This window comes from Heterodontus francisci, chromosome 1 (assembly GCF_036365525.1).
Source record: "Heterodontus francisci isolate sHetFra1 chromosome 1, sHetFra1.hap1, whole genome shotgun sequence".
NCBI lineage: Eukaryota > Metazoa > Chordata > Chondrichthyes > Heterodontiformes > Heterodontidae > Heterodontus > Heterodontus francisci.
Genome location: NC_090371.1, coordinates 22,535,245 through 22,559,094, shown reverse-complemented (window position 1 = coordinate 22,559,094; position 23,850 = coordinate 22,535,245). Strand labels below are relative to the sequence as shown.

Genomic DNA, 23,850 nt, shown 5'->3' with positions numbered 1-23,850 from the left:
CCTGACTGGCCTTCCATCAACTTGAGCTCATCCAGAACTCTACAGCCTGTATCCTAACTCGCACAGAGTCCCATGACGTTCGCTGACCTATATTGGCATCTGGTCTGGCACTGCCATGATTTTAAAATTCCCATCCTTGTTTTAAAGTTCCTCCGTGACCTTGCCCCTTCCTATCCATGTAATCTCCGGCCTCACAACCGTCCGTGATCTCTACCTCGTGTATCCTCATTTTAAATCACTCTGCCTTTGGCTGTGCCTTCAGATGCCCGGGCCTTAAGCTCTTGGAATTCCCTGCCTAAATCAAACTGCTTCTTATTCCTCCTTTAAGTTGCTGTTTAAAACCTAACTCTTTGACCGAGTTTTGGTTACTATCCCAAATGCGTATGAGTTGTAGCTCAGTTGGTAGCACTTTCACCTCTGAATTACACGGTTCTGAGTTTAAGTCTCACTCCAGGACCTGAGCGCAAATATCAAGACTGATAGACCAGTGCAGTACTGAGATAGTGCTGCACTATCAGAGGTGTTGTCTTGCGGATGAGACATTAAAGAAAGGCCCCATGTTCCTCTCAGCTGTATGTAAAAGATCCCATGACAATATTTTGAAGAAGAATGGGGGGGGAGGGGGGGGGGGGTTATTCCAATCCGATCTGATGAAATGTCATCGACCTGAAATGTTAACTCTGTTTCTCTCGCCACAGATGCTGCCAGACCTGCTGAGTATTTCCAGCACTTCCTGTTTTTTTTTTTTTTGTTGTTGTTTGGGAGCACTTAGCAGCTGAGCTTGGGATGCAGGTTGCTGGTTGAGATGGGAGTCAGGAGATATTTGAACCTCTCGTTTGTTCAGTTACTGCTAGGGGGAAAAAAAAAAATCCAGAGCTCGGGGTGCAGGCAGCTGAAGATATGGCCATCAATGGTGGAGCAATGAAAATCAGGGATAGGCAAGAGGATTGTGCTTAGCAGGAACTGATTAAAAGAAAGATGTGCTCAGATAGAGTGCTTGCCATAGACTGATGAGCTTGCACAAGATGGATGTAGCAAAGGCTTGTTTCTTATATTTATATGTATGATTAGAAAACAAATTGTCAGTTGATTTAAGCAGATTTAATGATGCTGTAGCTCCTTACGTCACCACTTGCTCCATTTACCTAGATATTGCTTCTGTAAATAGATCAGTTATTCTCTGTGATTTGCTTATCACGGAATCAGAAGCACCGAAGGAGGCCATTCGGCCCATTGTGTCCGCACTGGCTCTCTGAAAGAGCAATTTCCTCAGTCCCATTCCCCCTGCCTTCTCCCCATAACCCTGCACATTCTTTCTTTTCATATAACTGTCTCATTCCCTTTTGAATGCTTCATTTGAACCTGCCTCCACCACATTCTCAGGCAGCGCATTCCAGACCTTAACCACTTCCTGCGTGAAAAAGTTTTTCCTCATGTCACTTTTGCTTCTCTTCCCAAATACTTTAAATTTGTGCCCTCTCATTCTCGATCCTTTCACGAATGGGAAAAGTTTCTTCCTAGCTACTCTGTTCAGACCCCTCATGATTTTGAATACCTCTATCAAATCACCTCTCAGCCTTCTCTTCTCCAAGGAAAACAGTCCTAACTTCTCCAATCTATCTTCATAACTGAAATTCTTCATCCCTGGAACCATTCTCATGAATCTTTTCTGTACTCTCTCCAATGCCCTCACGTCTTTCCTAAAGTGCTGCGCCCAGAACTGGTCGCAATACTCCAGCTGAGGCCGGACCAGTGTCTTGTACAAGTTCAACATAACTTCCTTGCTCTTGTACTCTATGCCCCTAATGATAAAGCCCAGGATACTGTATGCTTTATTAACAGCTCTCTCAACCTGTCCTGCCATCTTCAATGACTTGCGCACATATACACCTAGGTCCCTCTGCTCCTGCACCCCCTTTAGAATTGTACCCTTTATTCTATATTGTCTCTCCATGTTCTTCCTACCATGCTCTTATACCCAAAGCATGGTAGAATTGTAGAACAATTTATCAGCCAAGTAGCAAACTGCAAGGTCCCACAGAGAGCAATTGGGGCAAGCGAATGCATTTCTGGAGAGAGAAGGAAGTTAGAGATACGGTGAGGAGTTGGGTAAATGGAGTTCAGATCAGTACTCTACCTATTGATGATTTGTTGAAATAAATACAGTGAGTTTGTTAGACTAACTTTACTGATAAAGTTGGATTAATGATACTTCCAAAGTGAGTGGTCTGTTTGATCAAGTTAAATGACAAGGAAAAACATTTGAACAGTTTGTGCCGCATTGGATGCTTTCATTGTCTAAGTGAGGCGGTGTCTTTGGTTTCCATCTGGCCTGCCAATCCTCTGTGAATGACAGCGGGCTGCCCGTGGCTTGACTTTGATTGACGGCTCTCCTATTAAAGTGTATGTTAGCTGGAGATGGGACCGGCGTCTGGCAGATGCCTGTCTGTGATTGGACACTGCCTGTGACTAACAGCAAGCTGCCTGGGCTGTTGTGCGCACTGATTGGCCGTGCGCAGCGCAGACATGCTGGGAATGATAGGGACTGATCAGGAATGGGTGCTGCGGGGGAGAGAGAGGCCAAGGGGAGAGCAGGAAGTGGGCCAGCACACAGCCAGAAGCATGGCGTAGAGTGGAGGAAGCACACTGAGAGTCAGGCAGCCCTTTAAACAAGCACCGGCCTAGGGAGCAGAGGAGGGGGAGAGGGATGGACATGCTTGGGGCGGGGGGGGAGAGAGGGGAGATGGACACAGAGTGGGGGGTGAGAGGGGGATGGACACGGGGGGAAAGAAAGAGATCACGATCACTGCTGACATGCATATCTATCGGGATTCTCCGCATTGCTACAGCAAGTGTGCGGGCAGACATTGACTACTTGTACAAGCAGAATTAATGCCAGGTATCTCACTAAATAGGGAGAAAAGAGTCTTAAAATGGACTGTGCTTTGATGGCATTAGGTTGGCTATGCACTTTACATACAGATTAATTGTCCCCATGTCTGTGTGTTGTGACTAGGTGAGAAAGGTGCCTAGGGTTCCCTCTCAGCCTTCACCTGGTCTTACCGTAGCAGGGTTTAAGTTTAAACACACCATGCTTTTAGCTCCCCCTTGGTGAATCCTTTTCACCACTTTCCGATTATAAGGCAAAGAAACCAACACAAGCAGGCTTTCTTAGGTTTAAAGAAGAAAAGTTGAAATTTATTAAACTTAAACTAATTCGGTTAACGCCTACGGATACATGACGTGCCCGCGCTTGCATGCATACGCGATACACACATGCAAATAGAGACAGAAAAGAGCAGAAGAAAAATCAAGTGGAAAGGTTTGAAGCAATATCTGAAGAGTTTTTATTACGGTTCTTCAAGCTCACTGTAGAGTCCTTGATTGTAGGTAGATCTTTCATTGGGGCCCAGTATTCTTCTTGAACCTTGTTCACTGTAGGAGACTTTTCTCTCTTGGGGTCCATGTGTCTTCAGTGGATTCAGAGGCTTGTGAGAGAGAGATGGGAGCAGACAGGACAGATCTTCTCAGTTCAAACTGTTTGTACAATTTCGAAAAACCAAGTTGCCAAGCAGGCCCGTCACATGACCAGCTGGTCTGACCACGTCTGTTTGTGGATTTGGCTATCCCAGCAGTGATCCTGAAATTTGAGCTCCCTCACCTTCAATGTCTGGTGCTCATAGTCCATAGTGGGTTAAATTGGATAAGGGAAGTAACCTCACTTGTCTCTATTGGTATGCAAATGTCCTCTATCCATGTCTGGCAGACCTTGTAACAGGCCTTCTCTTCCCAGCAACAATCTAAAATTTAATGTTAATATGGTGAAATTAATATACCTCATTCTTGGTGGGGGCCCAGCATGACGCTGGTTGAGTCAATAATGTTGTCACATGTCTGTGGTGCAACGTTGGTGCCTATCCCTGCTCAAAGCTCAGGTGGTTGTGAAAACTTACTTGTGGTCTTTGAGCCCCTGGGTCAGGTTAATAGTGGCTCTCTGCTGGGTAGGTACTACTTAACACACTAAGTTAACCTGCTGAGTTGAAGCACCCATCCAGAAATGAATTTAACACACCAACTCTACAGAGTAACTACACTGCCAGTTTTGTTTGAAACTAGGGATAGAAATTATGAAGAACCTTCTCAAAAAATGTAAACAGCTGCAGTTATTAAACACCTTGCCCGCTTAATTATATTAATTTATTAGATAAGTAAAGGGTGCAAATATGTGCATGGGTGTAAAACAGCACATTGGTACCATAGCACGTCTCACACACACAAATTGTGTGATTCTTTTAATTATTTCCCTGATGGTTATCACCAGATGTCGGATACTGAAAGCAGCATTGCTTCTTAACTCCAGTATTGTGTCGTTCAAAATTTAAAAAAAAATCTCAGTGCAAATTGCAGAGAGGGAGTGTATATATATATATAGAGAGAGAGAGCAGATTGGGGGGATTAGAAAAATAAAGTATCAGATAGTCACGCTTCACTGATCCCAGGGACATGACAAAAGTGCAGCTTCTGTAAATACCTTCGTGCGCGAACGTGCAGGGCGCTAAGACCCAGAGGAAGCTTCCTCTCCCCGTGTTCTGAGCAGCGCTGGACAGATAGCGACTTGTAATTGACACAGTGCCTGCTCGCTTTCGCTGCACTCGTGTTTGCATTTTGTGCTGCTCTATAATCCAGGTGATTTCTCCAGGCAGCTCCTCCCGGATCATCCCATGGCCACATGCTGATTCCAAGGAAGTCCAAAATCGCAGAGAGAGGATTGCAGCAGCCGGAATTAGATGGATTCAGCTTGGAAGGGTGAGTTAGCAAGGAGGGTTCCTTGTGTATATATATATATGTGTGTCTGTCTATGCTGTGTGTGTGGAGAGGAAGCATACCCTGTCTTGCTTGTACAAGCAGGACAATGATCCTTGAATCCCGCTGGAGCATTTAAAAGGGCGTTTCTTTTATTTCAAACAAAAATCACACCAGATTGTATTTAAAAAAAAATTCAATGCAATAAATATATCTGGGGGAGGGAAAGAAAAGCTTGTATTTATTTATACTGCACCTTTCATGACTTCGGGACTTCCCAAAACGCTTGCCAGCCAATGAAATACTTTTGAAGTCACTGTTGTATTCGCGGCAGTTAAGCCGCAAGGTTCCACAGACAAGAGTGTGGTCAGGACGAGATAATCTGTTTTTAAGGTGTTGGTTGAGGGATAAGTATTGGCAAGGACACCAGGGGTAACACGCCTTTTCTTCTTCAAAATTGCTTTGTGGGATCTTGCGCGTCCACCTGAGAGGGCAGATGGGACCTCGGTTTAACGTCTCATCCGAAAGACGGGCATCTCTGACTGTGCAGCACTCCCTCAGTGCTGGAGAATCAGCCGAGATTAAGTGGTCAAATCTCTGGAGTTGTGGCTTTAAGCCCCACTCTAGAGACTTGAGCACAAAATCTCAGGTGAAGTGCCAGTGCTGCACTGCCGGAGGTGCGTTTTTCAGATGAGATGTTAAACCTGGGCCCTGGTGACACCTCGGGTGGATGCAAAAGATCCTGTCATGCGGTTTCGAAAAAGAGAAGGGGTTTTATCCCCGGTGTCCTGGGCAACGTTCCCTCTGAGCTTCGCTGCTGCGCGGCCGAGGAGCAATTGGGAACGTGTGAGCACGTGAGAACAAACAGGCCACGTACAAGCAGGGGTCCTTTTTAAGATGTGTGTGTGTGTGGGGCCATGTGGCAATCTTAAAGGGACTGCACAGTGCACAGAATGGGCCACTCACACACAGGGAAATTAAAGATTGCATTAGTCATTGGGGACTCCATAGTTAGGGGAACAGATAGGAGGTTCTGTGGGAACGAGAGAGACTCACGGTTGGTGTGTTGCCTCCCAGGTGCCAGGGTACGTGATGTCTCCGATCGTGTTTTTGGGATCCTTAAGGGGGAGGGGGAGCACCCCCAAGTCGTGGTCCACATAGGCACCAACGACATAGGTAGGAAGAGAGATGGGGATTTAAGGCAGAAATTCAGGGAGCTAGGGTGGAAGCTTAGAGCGAGAACAACCAGAGTTGTTATCTCTGGGTTGCTGCCTGTGCCACGTGCTAGCGAAGAGAGGAATAGGGAGAGAGAGGAGTTGAACACGTGGCTGCAGGGATGGTGTAGGAGGGAGGGTTTTGGTTTCCTGGATAATTGGGGCTCTTTCTGGGGTAGGTGGGACCTCTACAAACAGGATGGTCTTCACCTGAACCAGAGGGGTACCAATATCCTGGGGGGGAGATTTGTTAGTGCTCTTCGGGGGGGTTTAAACTAAATCAGCAGGGGAATGGGAACCTAAATTGTAGTTCCAGTGTACAGGCTGTTGAGAGTAGTGAGGTAGGGGATAAGGTTACAGGGACGCAAGAGGGCACTGGCAAGCAAGAACTTGGTTTAAAGTGTGTCTACTTCAACGCCAGGAGCATCCGGAATAAGGTGGGTGAGCTTGCAGCATGGGTTGGTACCTGGGATCCTGATGTTGTGGCCATTTCGGAGACATGGGTAGAGCAGGGGCAGGAATGGATGTTGCAGGTTCCGGGATTTAGTTGTTTCAGAAAGAACAGAGAAGAGGGTAAAAGAGGGGGGGGTGTGGCATTGTTAATCAAGGAAAGTATTACAGCGGCAGAAAGGACGTTTGAGGACTCGTCTACTGAGGTAGTATGGGCCGAGGTTAGAAACAGGAGAGGAGAGGTCACCCTGTTGGGAGTTTTCTATAGACCTCCGAATAGTTCCAGAGATGTAGAGGAAAGGATAGCGAAGATGATTCTCGACAGGAGCGAGAGTAACAGGGTAGTGGTTATGGGGGACTTTAACTTTCCAAATATTGACTGGAAATACTATAGTTCGAGTACTTTAGATGGGTCTGTTTTTGTCCAGTGTGTGCAGGAGGGTTTTCTGACACAGTATGTGGACAGGCCAACCAGGGGCGATGCCACATTGGATTTGGTACTGGGTAATGAACCCGGCCAGGTGTTTGATTTAGATGTAGGTGAGCACTTTGGCGATAGTGATCACAATTCGGTTAGGTTTACCTTAGCGATGGGCAGGGACAGGTATATACCGCAGGGCAAGAATTATAGCTGGGGGAAAGGAAATTATGACGCGATTAGGCAAGATTTAGGATGTGTAGGATGGGGAAGGAAACTGCAGGGGATGGGCACAAACGAAATGTGGAGCTTATTCAGGGAGCAGCTACTGCGTGTCCTTGATAAGTATGTACCTGTCAGGCAGGGAGGAAGTTGTCGAGCAAGGGAGCCGTGGTTTACTCAAGAAGTTGAAGCGCTTGTCAAGAGGAAGAGGGCGGCTTATGTTAGGATGAGACGTGAAGGCTCAGTTAGGGCGCTTGAGAGTTACAAGCTAGCCAGGAAGGATCTAAAGGGAGGGCTAAGAAGAGCAAGGAGAGGACACGAGAAGTCATTGGCGGATAGGATCAAAGAAAACCCTAAGGCTTTCTATAGGTATATCAGGAATAAACGAATGATAAGAGTTAGAACAGGGCCAATCAAGGATAGTAGTGGGAAGTTGTGTGCGGAATCAGAGGAGATAGGGGAAGCGTTAAATGAATATTTTTCGTCAGTATTTACAGTAGAGAAAGAAAATGTTGTCGAGGGGAATACTGAGATACAGACTACTAGGCTAGATGGGATTGAGGTTCACAAGGAGGAGGTGTTAGCAATTTTGGAAAGTGTGAAAATAGATAAGTCCCCTGGGCCAGATGGGATTTATCCTAGGATTCTCTGGGAAGCCAGGGAGGAGATTGCAGAGCCTTTGTCCTTGATCTTCATGTCGTCATTGTCGACAGGAATAGTGCCGGAAGACTGGAGGATAGCAAATGTTGTCCCCTTGTTCAAGAAGGGGAGTAGAGACAGCCCTGGTAATTATAGACCTGTGAGCCTTACTTCGGTTGTGGGTAAAATGTTGGAAAAGGTTATAAGAGACAGGATTTATAATCATCTTGAAAAGAATAAGTTCATTAGCGATAGTCAACACGGTTTTGTGAAGGGTAGGTCGTGTCTCACAAACCTTATTGAGTTTTTCGAGAAGGTGACCAAACAGGTGGATGAGGGTAAAGCCGTGGATGTGGTGTATATGGATTTCAGTAAGGCGTTTGATAAGGTTCCCCACGGTAGGCTATTGCAGAAAATACGCAAGTATGGGGTTGAAGGTGATTTAGAGCTTTGGATCAGAAATTGGCTAGCTGAAAGAAGACAGAGGGTGGTGGTTGATGGCAAATGTTCATCCTGGAGTTTAGTTACTAGTGGTGTACCGCAAGGTTCTGTTTTGGGGCCACTGCTGTTTGTCATTTTTATAAACGACCTGGATGAGGGTGTAGAAGGGTGGGTTAGTAAATTTGCGGATGACACGAAGGTCGGTGGAGTTGTGGATAGTGTCGAAGGGTGTTGTAGGGTACAGAGGGACATAGATAGGCTGCAGAGCTGGGCTGAGAGATGGCAAATGGAGTTTAATGCGGAGAAGTGTGAGGTGATTCACTTTGGAAGGAGTAACAGCAATGCAGAGTACTGGGCTAATGGGAAGATTCTTGGTAGTGTAGATGAGCAGAGAGATCTTGGTATCCAGGTACATAAATCCCTGAAAGTTGCTACCCAGGTTAATAGGGCTGTTAAGAAGGCATATGGTGTGTTAGCCTTTATTAGTAGGGGGATCGAGTTTCAGAGCCACGGGGTCATGATGCAGCTGTACAAAACTCTGGTGAGGCCGCACCTGGAGTATTGCGTGCAGTTCTGGTCACCGCATTATAGGAAGGATGTCGAAGCTTTGGAAAGGGTGCAGAGGAGATTTACTAGGATGTTGCCTGGTATGGAAGGAAGGTCTTACGAGGAAAGGCTGAGGGACTTGGGGTTGTTTTCGTTAGAGAGAAGGAGGAGGAGAGGTGACTTAATAGAGACATACAAGATAATCAGAGGGTTAGATAGGGTGGATAGTGAGAGTCTTTTTCCTCGGATGAGGATGGCAAACACGAGGGGACATAGCTTTAAGTTGAGGGGTGAAAGATATAGGACAGATGTCAGAGGTAGTTTCTTTACGCAGAGAGTAGTAGGGGCGTGGAACGCCCTGCCTGCAACAGTAGTAGACTCGCCAACTTTAAGGGCATTTAAGTGGTCATTGGATAGACATATGGATGTAAATGGAATAGTGTAGGTCAGATGATCGGCGCAACATCGAGGGCCGAAGGGCCTGTACTGCGCTGTAATATTCTAATTCTAATTGGTCCTGGCCTTTGGTAGATTTTTGGGTACTAAGGGAATTATGGGATATGGGAATTGTGCGGCAAAATGGAATTGAGTAGATAATCAGCTGAGATATTGTCGAATGGCGGAATAGACTTGAAGGGCCAAAAGGCCTCCTCCAGCTCCTATTTCTCACGTTCTTGTGTATTTTATCCCACAACCAATATCAGTAAAACAGATTATCTGGTCATTTATCACTTTGCTGATTGTGGGATCTTGCTGTATACAAATTGGCTGCTGTGTTTCCTACATCACAAGAGTGACTACGTTTTAAAAGTACTTCATTGACTGGAAAGTGCTTTGGGATGTCCTGAGGTTATTAAAGGCACTATAGAAATGGGAGTTTGTTCCTGCCCTAGTCCCTTTATTTTGCAGTTCATGCTCGGGCCGAGGGAGCTGAAGGGAAGGTGAGGTGACTGTGGTGGGTGTAACGGTCCCACAAACACCAGCTGCCCTCTGCCGTCTCGCCCCACTGACTGTCCTTAGGGCGCGAAGATGGTGAGTGCCAGGTAGCTCTTGGACTGTGGAGGGTATCGCAGGCGAGCCTGATGATAAACACCCCTCCACTTCCACTGAAGTTCCTAAACACGCACCTTGGCACGAGGCATCTGGGTAGTGGATCACTAGAGGTAAGAAAATGGCTGATAGTGGCAACCCCCAGCCCAGGGAAGCTGTAAACCCACCGACTGCTGCCTTTGTTGGGACGGGTTTGCCAGGGTTGGATCCTGGGGCCTTTCTTGCCTGTTTTGTTCAGCAGTGTATCATCTCTGGACACTAGGGAAACCAGACCCAAAGCGCGTAAAGTACTTCTGCCTCTCTCTGTGCCCAATATATTATGGTTTTAATGTGCACGAGCGCAATGTAACTGGTACATGATGAAGAAACCTGTCGGAATGCTAGTGTGTTGGAGGGAACGGTCAGTAGCGGAAATGTTTTGTAGGCTCTGTAATCATGAGTGGGACTGAAGCTGAAACCTGCTTCACTCTAGCTGAATCTTCCTACCCCACCCTCTCCACACCTCTGCTTTATTTTTTGGGTTCCCTCTTTCCCCTCTGGGGATGGCGGTGAGCTGATTTTCCCTCACATTTCTCCCCACCTCCAGCTCCAAATGCTCACAGTGCAGGGCATTGTAAGGATGCGAAGAACAGGACAGAAGAGGCGGTGATCCATAAATATCAGCAGCTAAGTGACAAGGTGCTTGGCTGTAAAGGCTTGTAGATTGTCGGAAGCGGGAAGATTGAGGGAAATGAAGCGGTCGACAGTTTTGAGGACCAGGCAATGAATATGTTTGAAATGGTGCATTCGGCCTTGAGTTCAAAATAGAGGAGGAATCTGTCGAGTGACACATTAGACGCTGATGAGAAATGAGGAGCAATAATTGTAATCATGTGGATTACCAGCAACAACTTATTTTTATATAGTGCCTTTCGCATAATAAAATGTCCCAAGGCTTCATCTTGGTGTTATAAAACAAAATATGACCCTTAGCGACATGTGACATTCGGTCAGATGACCAAAAGCTTGGTCAAAGTTTTAAGGAACACTTTCTAAAGAGGAAAGAGAGGTTTAGGAAGGGAATTCCAGAGCTTCAGACCTAGGCAGCTTAAAGGCTCCAGTAATGGAGTGATTTAAAATTGGGAATGCTCAAGAAGCCGGAATTGGATAGTGCAGATACCTTGGAGGGTGTGGAGCTGGAGGAGATTCTAGAGATAGGGAGGGGTGTGGCCATGGAGGGATTTGAAAACAAGGATGAGAATTTTAAAATCAAGCTAGTGTAGGTTAGGGAGCACAGGGGTGATGGGTGAACGATATTTGGTGTGAGTTACAACATGGGCAGTAGAGTCTTGGATAAGCTTGGGTTTATGGAGGGTACAATGTGGGTGGCTGGCCAGCATTACTTTCGAATAGTCTAGTCTAGAAGTAACAAAGGCATGGATGAGGGTTTCAGTGGCAGATGAGCTGAGGCAGGGGTGGAGTCAGGCGATGTTAGAGAGGTGGTGATAGATGGTCTTAGTGATGATGTGGATATATGATTGAAAGCTCATCTGGGGGTCAAATATGACACCAAGTTTTTGAATAGTCTTGGTCAGCCTCAGACAGTGGAAAGAAAGGGATGAAGTTGGTAGCTCGGGATCTGTGGGTGGGAAATGAAAACCATGTGTTTAGTCTTCCGGGTATTTAATTGGAGGAAAGTTCTGCTCATCCAGTACTGGATGTCAAACAAGCAGTGTTGCAATAGTGGAAGATGAGGAAGGTTGTGAAGATTAATGATTGACGGAGGTGAGAGATAAGAGGAAGATCACCAATCCCTTGCTGAGTTTTCTCTCTCCTTCTCTCCTTCTCTCTTTCTCCCTCACTCCCTCCCCCGCACCTTCATTTCCTCCCCCTTGTCCCTGGCGCTCTGTCAGTCTGTCTCTGTCGCCCCCTGCTCTGACTGTCTGTCTCTCTCTCTCTCTCTCTCTCTCTGTGTCTGTCTCTCTGTCACCAGCCCCCTGCTCTGTCTCCCTCTTTTTCCACCCCCCCTCCCCGAAACACACTAGGCTGAAGAGCCTTTAGTGAAAAGTGCTGAATAATGATGACAGATGGAAAGGGTGGAGGCTGGGAAAAAGTGAACCATTTGATCAGCTGTCAAGAAATGTTGATTTAGTTCTTTTGCAGCCCTCAGGGGCTTGATGAAATGGCAGCCATTTTATCAAGTAACTTGTGCTGCTTTGGGGAACACCCACCATCAGCTGCAGACAGCAAGTCACTTCATGTTCTGTGCCATGTGTGGGGGACTGAGGGGGTTGGGGGGGGTGGGTGTGGGGATGCACTGGGAGTGTCGGCCTGGAATTTATGCTCCAGTCTCGAGAGTGGGATTTGAACCTACTGACTGAGTTAGCCACTGAGCCATGGCTGACAGGAAACTGAATTTGCTTAGAATGCTCTTGCACATGTTTTAAAAATACTTTTGTGCATTTTGAACGTCGCCGGTAACTCCACACACAGACACCTCCTGTGGTGTCCGAAGATGAAAACCAGCAGTCTGTTTAATATACTGAAATGATCCTTGTTTGTAAGCCTGCACTGCAGAGCTGCACTTGATTTCCTTGCCAGCATCCTCACTCGGCCCAATGATGTTCAAATCCCTGATGCTGGGGGCCCACCATTATGAAGGGACTGCGCTGAGAGTCCCTTTGAGGAGTCCGAGAGGCGAATGATGAGCAATACAAAGAAAAGTTGCAAATCTGAAATTCAAAAGTTAAATTTGCTGCCCGCGCCTTGCAGCATCTGAAAGGAAACCAGTTGGCTTAACTATTTTCTCTTGGCATTTCTTCGCGGACGAAGATTTTGGGAAGGTTGTCATCGGTTGCAGGCCCACTGGTGGCTAGTCAGGCCTATCCGTGACCGACAGATTCTCCCACAGCGGGTACAAGTGAAGGTGTAGTCGCTGCTGGAGGCAATTGGTTCGATCCTTCTCCTCCTTTTCTCTTTTTCTATCTGGTTCTTCGCTCAGTCTCAATGGTGTCTGTAGCCATCCTGATGTAGCACCTTCAGGCATCACGATCTATGACCTGCGCTTCCCACTGGCGATGGTCGATGTTTTACACAGAGAGGGACTTCTTCAGGGAGTCCTTGAAACGTTTGCATGGGGCCCCTCTGTTCCTTTTACCATTGTCAGCTCTCCTTACAACACGATCTTGGGCAGGCGACTGTCGTCCATCCGGGCAACGTGACCCACCCAACACAGTCGGTTTTGCGGGAGGATGGCCTCGATGCTGGTGATGTTGGCTGTTTCCAGGACCTCAGTGTTTGTGATGCGGTCCTGCCAGTGGATCTTGAGGATGGTGTGGAGGCAGCGCTGATGAAAGCACTCGAGAAGGCGTACATGATGGTGGTATAGGACCCATGACTCGGCACCATACAGAAGGGTGGTGAGGGCTATGACTTTGTACACTTTGAGTTTGGTCTGTGCTCTGAGGCTGTGCTTGCTCCACACTTTTTTTTTTGTAGAGTCTGCTGAATGTACTGTTTGCTTTTGAAAGTCTATTGTCCATTTCCTTGTCTGTGGCAGCATCAAACGAGATGATGCTCCCCACAAAAGTAAGTTGCTTGACGTCATTCAGCTCGGTTCCCTCAATGACGATGCTCGCTGCTCTATGTTCTTCTTGGAGTTCAGGCTGATGCAGGACTTCAGTTTTCTTTAAACTGATTTTTAGTCCAAAGACTTGTGCTGTCTCGGAAAAATTTGTTATATGTTGCAGGTCTGACTGACTGTGGGCCAGGAGAGCAGAGTCATCGGTGCAAAGAAGTTCATGGATGAGCTTTTCTTGTGGCTTTGTGTGAGCCAGAAGATGCCTGAGATTGAAAAGGCTCCTCAGTTCGGAAGCGCACGTAAACTCCCTCCTTAAGGTCTTCCGTTGCCTGCTGCAGCATCATGCTGAGAAAGATGGTGAACAGGGTCGGGGCCAGCACATATCCCTGCTTCACATGATTGGAGACATGGAAGGGACTTGAGAGGCCGCTGTTTTGCTTAACTTGCCCGTACTGATTTTTTATAAAACTGCTTCACCATGGCCAGGAACCTGGATGGGCAGCCAAGTTTTTCAAAGTCCTCTCTGCTCACAGTGTCGAATGCTTTGGTGAGGTTATGAAAGTGACATAGAGGCCTTTGTTTTGCTCACGACACTGTTCTTGTAATTGTCTGAGTGCAAATACCATGTCTGTGTGCCTCTGTTTGCTCTGAAACCACACTGGCTATCTGGGAGGCGTCATCCACAATGGTAGGCACAAGACTGTTGAGAAGTATTCTAGCCAGGCTCTTCCCAGCAATAGAAAGGAGGATGATCCCGTGCTAGTTGGAACAATCTGATTTTTTTTTTCTCCTTTGTTTTTTACAAGGTGATGGTAGTGGCATCACGAAGATCCCTTGGAATCCTGCCCTGTTCCCAGCAAGCCATGAAAAACTCTTGGAGCTTGGTGTATAGGGCAGGGCCACCATGCTTCAACACTTCGGGTGGAATTCCATCGGCTCCAGGGGCTTTGTTGTTCTTAATCTGGTTGATGGCGGTCACAGTTTCCTCCAGAGTTGGGCTCTCCTCCAGCTCTTCTTTGACAGGCTGTTGTTGGATGTGATTGATGGCAGCATCATGCACTGTGCCTTTGGCGCTGAAGAGAGTTTCAAAGTGCTCTGATCCAGGACTGACTCCTTGTCGGTCTGTAGGGTCTTGCCATCGGCACTCCTTGAGGGGTTTTGGGTTTGATGTGCTGGTCCATAGACAGACTTGTGGCACAGTGAGAGCTGGGTGTAGATGAGGACCAGTGATTTCAGTCCATCCTACAAATTGGAATTTGAAGAATTTAGACTGGGGGCAGCTGTTTGAGGGTAAATCAACATCTGACATGTGGGAGTCTTTCAAACGTCAGTTGATTAGAATCCAGGACCAGCATCTTCCTGTGAGGAAGAAGGATAAGTTTCAGGAACCTTGGATAACGCGAGATATTGTGAGCCTAGTCAAAAAGAAAAAGGAAGCATTCGTAAGGGCTGGAAGGCTGGGAACAGTCGAAGCCCTTGAGGAATATGAAGACAGTAGGAAGGAACTTAAGCAAAGAGTCAGGAGGGCTAAAAGGGGTCATGAAAAGTCATTGGCAAACAGGATTAAGGAAAATCCCAAGGCTTTTTATACGTATATAAAGAGCAAGAGGGTAACGAGGGAAAGGGTTGGCCCACTTAAGGACGGAGGAGGGAATCTATGTGTGGAGCCAGAGGAAATGGGTGAGGTACTAAATGAGTACTTTGCATCAGTATTCACCAAGGAGAAGGACTTGGTGGATGATGAGTCTAGGGAAGGGAGGGTAGATAGTCTGGGTGATGTCGTTATCAAAAAGGGGGAGGTGTTGGGCGTCTTGCAAAGCATTAAGGTAGATAAGTCCCCAGGGCCTGATGGGATTTACCCCAGAATACTGAGGGAGGCAAGGGAAGAAATTGCTGGGGCCTTGACAGAAATCTTTGCATCCTCATTGGCTACAGATGAGGTCCCAGAGGACTGGAGAATAGCCAATGTTGTTCCTTTGTTTAAGAAGAGTAGCAAGGATTAATCCAGGAAATTATAGGCCGGTGAGCCTTACGTCAGTGGAAGGGAAATTATTAGAGAGGATTCTTCGGGACAGGATTTACTCCCATTTGGAAACAAACAAACTTATTGGCGAGAGGCAGCATGGTTTTGTGAAGGGGAGGTCGTGTCTCACGAACTAGATTGAGTTTTTTGAGGAAGTGACAAAGATGATTGATGAAGGAAGGGCAGTGGATGTTATCTATATGGACTTCAGTAAAGCCTTTGACAAGGTCCCTCATGGCAGACTGGTACAAAAGGTGAAGTCACACGGGATCAGAGGTGAGCTGGCAAGATGGATACAGAACTGTCTCGGTCATAGAAGACAGAGGGGTGCAGTGGAAGGGTGCTTTTCTGAATGGAGGGATGTGACTAGTGGTGTTCCGCAGGGATCAGTGCCTTTGCTGTTTGTCGTATATATAAATGATTTGGAGGAAAATGTAGCTGGTCTGATTAGTAAGTTTGCGGACGACACAAAGGTTGGTGGAGTTGCGGATAGTGATGAGGATTGTCAGAGGATACAGCAGGATATAGAACGGTTGGAGACTTGGGCGGAGAAATGGCAGATGGTGTTTAATCCGGACAAATGTGAGGTAATGCATTTTGGAAGGTCTAATGCAGGTGGGAAGTATGCAGTAAATGGCAGAACATATTGACAGGCAGAGAGATCTGGGCGTATAGGCCCACAGATCACTGAAAGTGGCAACGCAGGTGGATAAGGTAGTCAAGAAGGCATACGGCATGCTTGCCTTCATCGGTCGGGGCATAGAGTATAAAAATTGGCAAGTCATGCTGCAGCTGTACAGAACTTTAGTTAGGCCACACTTAGAATATTGTGTGCAATTCTGGTCGCCACACTACCAGAAGGATTTGGAGGCTTTGGAGAGGGTACAGAAGAGGTTTACCAGGATGTTGCCTGGTCTGGAGGGCATTAGCTATGAGGAGAGGTTGGATAAACTCGGATTGTTTTCACTGGAACGAACGAGGTGGAGGGGCGACATGATAGAGGTTTACAAAGTTATGAGCGACATGGACAGAGTGGATAGTCAGAAGCTTTTTCCCAGGGTGGAAGAGTCAGTTACTAGGGGGCATAGGTTTAAGGTGCGAGGGGCAAAGTTTAGAGGGGATATGTGAGGCAAGTTCTTTACACAGAGGGTGGTGAATGCCTGGAACTTGCTGCCGGGGGAGGTGGTGGAAGCAGGTACGATAGCGACGTTTAAGAGGCATCTTGCCAAATGCATGAATAGGATGGGAATAGAGGGATACCGTCCCCGGAAGTGCAGAAGGTTTTAGTTTAGACAGGCATCCAGATCGGCGCAGGCTAGGAGGGCCGAATGGCCTGTTCCTGTACTGCACTGTTCTTTAGATGTAGCTGACTGAAAATACAAGGGCACTACCTCTATCGGAACACCCTTGACACTCGCTTAACTATTTTAGGGGTATGGTAGTTATGCTACTGGACTAGAAATGTTTAGTTTAGAGATACAGCACTGAAACAGGCCCTTCGGCCCACCGAGTCTGTGCCGACCATCAACCACCCATTTATACTAATCCTGCACTAGTTCCATATTCCTGCCACATCCCCACCTGTTCCTATATTTCCCTACCACCTACCTATACTAGGGGCAATTTCTAATGGCCAATTTACCTATCAACCTGCAAGTCTTTGGCATGTGGGAGGAAACCGGAGCACCCGGAGGAAACCCACGCAGACACAGGGAGAACTTGCAAACTCCACACAGACAGTACCCAGAATTGAACCCGGGTCGCTGGAGTTGTGAGGCTGCGGTGCTAACCACTGCGCCACTGTGCCGTAGAGAGAAAGCAAGTCAACATTTTCTCCCCCTCCCCCCCCCAATCGTGGCAGCTTGATGATTTCAAATCGGTTCCAAAAGAAATCTCTCAAAGCTGAAAATCATGTCGGGTCATCATAAAAGCTTTGCTGGTTGACTTTGAGGACGGAAAACTGCCGTCCTTACCCAGTCTGGGCCGATAGGTGAATCCACTCCCACGCTCCGTGGTGTTGACTCTGAATAGTAAAAGCAAAATACTGCGGATGCTGGAAACCTGAAATAACAAAGTGATGGAAATAGCAGGTCCGGTAGCATCTGTGGGGCGAGAAACAGAGTTAACGTTTCAGGTCTGTGACCTTTCATCAGAACTGGCAAAGGTTCGAAATGTAATAGGCTTTGAGGGTGGGGGGAGGGGAAGGAAGAAGAACAAAAGGGAAGATGTGTGGTCGGGCGAAGGGCAGGAGAGATTAAATGACAAAGATGTCATGGAACATAAAAGCAAAGGGAGTACGAATAGTTGTAGTACAAGACAAAGTATTAGTCCAGAGAGAGTGTTGATGGCAGAATAATGACTGCTTAGCCCAAAAACACAAACATGAATAACAAATTTAAGACGGGCACATGGTTAAAAAATAAAAATTTTAAAAAAAAAGTCAGTCATGCTCTGAAATTGTTGAACTCAATATTGAGTCCGGAAGGCTGTAGAGTGTCTAATTCGAAGATGACGTGCTGTTCCTTGATCTTGCGTTGAAGTTCACTGGAACACTGCAGTCGGCCAAGGACAGAAATGTGGGCCTGAGAGCAGGGGGGTGAATTAAAATGGCAAGCAACTGGAAGCTCAGGGTTCTGCTTGCAGACTGAGCGGAGGTGTTCTGCAAAGCAGCCACCCAATCTGCGTTTAGTCTCCTCAGTGTAGCTGACTCTTACCGACCCTCTGAAGAGGCCCAGAAAAGCCACTGTTCTATCAAACTGGTGCAAGAAGAAGGGTCACCACCACAACTACCTTCTTTGGTCAGCTGGGGTTGGGCTATACATGCCAGCCTTGTCAGTGATGCCCACATGCTGAGAATGAGTAAAGGAGAAAACATCAACACTTTGGTGTTTGGTTGTTAAGCAGGACTGGGAAAAGAGGGCCCCTTTCTAGCTGTAACATTTCCTGTTTAATATGCCGTGCAGACTTTCAGCTGCAATCTGTACAAGTTGCCAACAGCAAAATAAGCAACATGTGGAGCTGAACACTGGTGTTGCACCTATGTGTCATCGGTAGGGCCAGTGAACTGTGTGCATGGAGGAGTGATTGGGTGCACCCATGTGTGTCGCTCTGTGTGTCTCTGTCACTTTTATAGCACCTTTTGTGACCTCAGGACATCCTAGTTGAAACATTAGTTGAAGTGTAGTCATTGTTTTCAGGTAGGGTGATTAGCAAGCTCTCACAAACAGCAATGTGGTAATAACTGATAATCTCTTTCAGAAAGATAAATATTAGCCAGCAATCTGGGGAGAACTCCCCTGTTTTTCTTCAAAATAAACGCCATGGGATCTTGAGTCCAGCTGAGAGAGCAGACGGGGACTCGGTTTGAGATCGCATCCAGAAGACTGCACCTTCAAATTATCAACAAAGTCAGAACTCGTGACATGGTTCCAGCCTTGCACCTTCGATTAATGGAAGGCTTCCCATGTGTTGAAAGCCAAGCTGTGATCGAACCAAACCTCCAGCATACCTCCAGTGGTAGCAGGTGTCTTGTTAGGTGGGGCTTTCTCCCACCTCAGCATTCACTTTCCATACTGTCTAACAAGACCAATTCCTATGCTGCAGGAATCGGCAGGTCAACCAGACTGAACTAACTTTGTGAAATCATTGGAGTCCAAGTCAGAGATTCAATCTGTTCAGTCCTCGGGTGAATCTTGCCTTGAGCATTTTATCCGCTTCCTGTCACCAAGGTACATGGGAGGTATTCAAGGTTCAGGTGGTAGAGAGCCATGACCCCGATCCCTGGCATCGGAAAGTTGAATTATGAGCCGAGTTTGGAATCACGCCATGAGTTGCGAATTTGTTGATGACTCGGAGGTGCTGTTTTTTGGGTGAGACGTTAAACCGTCTGCCCTTTTGAATATACATAAAAGATCCCACTGCACTATATCGAGAAAGAGTAGGGGAGTTCTCCCCGGCTGCATCATCCGTATATATTCCTCAACAAGCAACACTAGAAGAAGAGATTATTTGGTTGTGGTTGTTGGAGGCCAGTCATCTATCTCAGTCCCAGGACATCACTCAGGGTAGTGTCCTAAGCCCAACCATCTTCAGCTGCTTCATCAATGACCTTCCCTCCATCATAAGGTCAGAAGTGGGGATGTTCGTTGATGATTGCGCAATGTTCACCATTCGTGATGACTCAGATACTGAAGCAGTCTGTCCACATGCCACAAGACCTGGACAACATTCAGGCTTGGGCTGATAAGTGGCAAGTAATATTCATGCCACATAAGTGCCAGGCAATGACTATCTCCAACAAGAGAGAATCTAACCATCTCCCATTGATGTTCAATGGAATTACCATCACTGAATCTCCCACCACCAGCATCCTGGCAGTTACAATTGACCAGAAACTTAACTGGACCAGACGCATAAATACTGTAGCTGCAAGAGCAGGTCAGAGGCTGGGAACTCTGCAACGAGTAACTCACCTCCTGTCTCCCCAAAGCCTGTTCACCATCTACAAGGCACAAGTCAGGAGTGTGATGGAATACTCTCCACTTGCCTGGATGAGTATAGCACCAACAACACTCAAGAAGCTCGACACTATCCAGGACAAAGCACCCCCTCAGTCGGCACCGATCCACCACTGACTTTGGAGGGCGGTGCAGTGGTTAGCACCGCAGCCTCACAGCTGCAGCGACCCGGGTTCGGTTTTGGGTACTTGGGTCCTGTGCGGAGTTTGCAACTTCTCCCTGTGACTGCGTGGGTTTCCTCCGGGTGCTCCGGTTTTCTCCCACATGCCAAAGACTTGCAGGTTGATAGGTATATTGGCCATTGTAAAAATTGCCCCTAGTGTAGGTAGGTGGTAGGAGAATTGAGGGAAGGTGGGGATGTGAGAGGGGAAAAATGAGATGAATGTAGGATTAATATAAATGGGTGGTTGATGGTCGGCACGGACTCGGTGGGCCGAAGGGCCTGTTTCAGTGCTGTATCTCTAAACTGAACTAAATAAAGATAAAAGGAAATCACATTGCTGTTTGTGGGACTTTAGGCTTTTTTTGAGAGCAGGTAACTGAGGAGATTGCTTATCAGTCGCCCTGGGTGGGAGGGCATCAGGTCGGTTGTGAGGTACAAATAAAAACAGAAAGTGCTGGAAATACTCAGTAGGTCCGGCAGCATCTGTGGAGCGAGAAGAGTTAATGTCAATGACCTTTCATCAGAACTTGTATTCGTGCCATCACTAAGACCACCTATTTCCACCTCTGAATTATCACCCAACTTTGCCCCTGTCTTAGCTCATCTGCTGCTAAAACCCTCTTTCGTACCTTCATTACCTCTAGACTTGACTATTCCAACACATTCATGCGACCCTCCATAAACTTTCGGTCATCCAAAACTCTGCTGCCCATGTCTTAACTTGCACCAAGTCTCGTTCACCTATTTAAGCACTCTGTCGTTGGTGGCTGCACCTTCAGTTGCTTGGTCCTAAGCTCTGGAATTCCCTCCCTACATCTCTCTCCGCCTCTCCATGTCACTTTCTTCCTTTAAGACACCGACCTCTTTGACCAAGCTTTTGGTCATTTGACCTCGTATCTCGTATTGTGGCCTTGTTTCATAATCATTCTCCATAGGGTTGTAATCTCGGGATTGCTCCCTGTGCCACGTGCTAGTGAGGCTAGAAATAGGAAGATAGTGCAGCTAAATACGTGGCTGAACAGATGGTGTAGAAGGGAGGGTTTCAGATATCTGGACCATTGGGATATCTTCAGGGCCAGATGTGACCTGTACAAGAAGGACGGGTTGCATCTAAAGTGGAGGGGCACAAATATCCTGGCTGCGAGGTTTGCAAGCGTCACTCGGGAAGGTTTAAACTAGTGTGGCAGGGGGGTGGGAACCAGAGCAGTCGGACAGCAAGTGAAATAAATGAGGGGGAACGAGTAAATAAGGCCGGTAAGACTAAGAGGAAGAGCAGGCAGGGAGATGTTGCAGAGCACAGCGGGACTGGTGGTCTGGAGTGCATTTGTTTCAATGCGAGAAGTATAACAAGTAAGGCAGATGAACTTAGAGCTTGGATTAGTACTTGGAGCTATGATGTTGTTGCTATTACAGAGACTTGGTTGAGGGAAGGACAGAATTGGCAGCTAAATGTTCCAGGATTTAGATGCTTCAGGCGGGATAGAGGGGGATGTAAAAGGGGTGGGGGAGTTGCATTACTGGTTAAGGAGAATATCACAGCTGTACTGTGGGAGGACACCTTGGAGGGGTCGTGCAGTGAGGCAATATGGGTGGAGCTCAGGAATAGGAAGGGTGCAGTCACGATGTTGGGGGTTTTCTACAGGCCTCCCAACAGCCAGAGGGAGGTACAGGAGCAGATATGCAGACAGATTTTGGAAAGATGTAAAGGTAACAGGGTTGTAGTGGTGGGTGATTTTAACTTCCCCTATATTGACTGGGACTCACTTAGTGCTAGGGGCTTAGATGGGGCAGAATTTGGAAGGAGCATGCAGGAGGGCTTCTTGAAACAATATGCAGATAGTCCAACTAGGGATGGGGCAGTACTGGACCTGGTATTGGGGAATGAGCCCGGCCAGGTGGTTGAAGTTTCAGTAGGGGAGCATTTTGGGATAGTGACCATAATTCCATAAGTTTTAAGGTACTTGTGGATAAGGATAAGAGTAGTCCTTGGGTGAAGGTGCTAAATTGGGGGAAGGCTAATTATAACAATATTAGGCAGGAACTGAAGAATTTAGATTGGGGGCGGCTGTTTGAGGGTAAATCAACATCTGACATGTGGGAGTCTTTCAAATGTCAGTTGATTAGAATCCAGAACCAGCATGTTCCTGTGAGAAAGAACAAGAACAAAGAAAATTACAGTGCAGGAACAGGCCCTTCGGCCTTCCAAGCCTGCGCCGATCCAGATCCTCTATCTAAACCTGTCGCTAATTTTCTAAGGGTCTGTAAGGATAAGTTTGGCAAGTTTCGGGAACCTTGAATAATGCAGGATATTGTGAGCCCAGTCAAAAAGAAAAAGGAAGCATTCGTAAGGGCTGGAAGGCGAGGAACAGGCGAATCCCTTGAGGAATATAAAGACAGTAGAAAGGAACTTAAGCAAGGAGTCAGGAGGGCTAAAAGGGGTCATGAAAAGTCATTGGCAAACAGGATTAAGGATAATCCCAAGGCTTTTTATACATATATAAAGAGCAAGCGGGTAACTAGGGAAAGGGTTGGCCCACTCAAGGACAGAGATGGGAATCAATGCGTGGAGCCAGAGGAAATGGGCGAGGTGCTAAATGAGTACTTTGCATCAGTATTCACCAAAGAGAAGGACTTGGTGGATGATGAGCCTAGGGAAGGGAGTGTAGATAGTCTCAGTCATCTCATTCTCAAAAAGGAGGAGGTGTTGGGTGTCTTGCAAAGCATTAAGGTAGATAAGTCCCCAGGGCCTGATGGGATCTACCCCAGAATACTAAGGGAGGTAAGGGAAGAAATTGCTGGGGCCTTGACAGAAATCTTTGCATCCTCATTGGCTACAGGTGAGGTCCCAGAGGACTGGAGAATAGCCAATGTTATTCCTTTGTTTAAGAAGGGTAGCAAGGATAATCCAGGAAATTATAGGCCGGTGAGCCTTACGTCAGTGGTAGGGAAATTATTAGAGAGGATTCTTCAGGACAGGATTTACTCCCATTTCAAAACAAACAAACTTATTAGCGAGAGGCAGCATGGTTTTGTGAAGGGGAGGTCGTGTCTCACTACTTGATCCAGTTTTTTGTGGAAGTGACGAAGATGATTGAAGAAGGAAGGGCAGTGGATGTTATCTATATGGACTTCAGTAAAGGCTTTGACAAGGTCCCTCATGGCAGACTGGTACAAAAGGTGAAGTCACACGGGATCAGAGGTGAGCTGGCGAGATGGATACAGAACTGTCTCGGTCATAGAAGACAGAGGGGTGCAGTGGAAAGCTGCTTTTCAGAATGGAGGGATGTGACTAGTGGTGTTCCGCAGGGATCAGTGCTGGGACCTTTGCTGTTTGTCGCATATATAAATGATTTGGAGGAAAATGTAACTGGTCTGATTAGTACGTTTGCAGACGACACAAAGTTTGGTGGAGTTGTGGATAGTGACTAGGATTGTCAGAGGATACAGCAGGATATAGATCGGTTGGAGACTTGGGCGGAGAAATGGCAGATAGGTCATGCATTTTGGGAGGGCTAACAAGGCAAGGGAATATACAATGGATAGTCGGACCCTAGGAAGCACAGACGGTCAGAGGGACCTTGGTGTACTTGTCTATCGATCACTGAAGGTAACAGCACAGGTAGATAATGTGGTTAGGCAGGCATATGGGATACTTGCCTTTATTAGCTGAGGTATAGAATATAAGAGCAGGGAGGTTATGATGGAGCTGTATAAAATGCTAGTTCGGCCACAGCTAGAGTACTGTGTACAGTTCTGGTCACCACACTATAGGAAGGATGTGATTGAACTGGAGCGGGTGCAGAGG

General features: G+C 47.0%; 1 protein-coding gene across 1 annotated transcript in view; it reads left to right on the top strand.

Annotated features, from left to right (window-relative positions):
* The first annotated feature begins 4,597 nt into the window (after positions 1-4,597).
* The window catches only part of adissp (adipose secreted signaling protein), a 180,213-nt gene continuing 160,960 nt past the window's right edge, over positions 4,598-23,850 (top strand). The window contains exon 1 of the mRNA XM_068041994.1: positions 4,598-4,806. Within this exon, the coding sequence (XP_067898095.1) occupies positions 4,788-4,806 (19 nt within the window). The 5' untranslated portion in view covers positions 4,598-4,787. The remainder of the gene's footprint in view (positions 4,807-23,850) is intronic.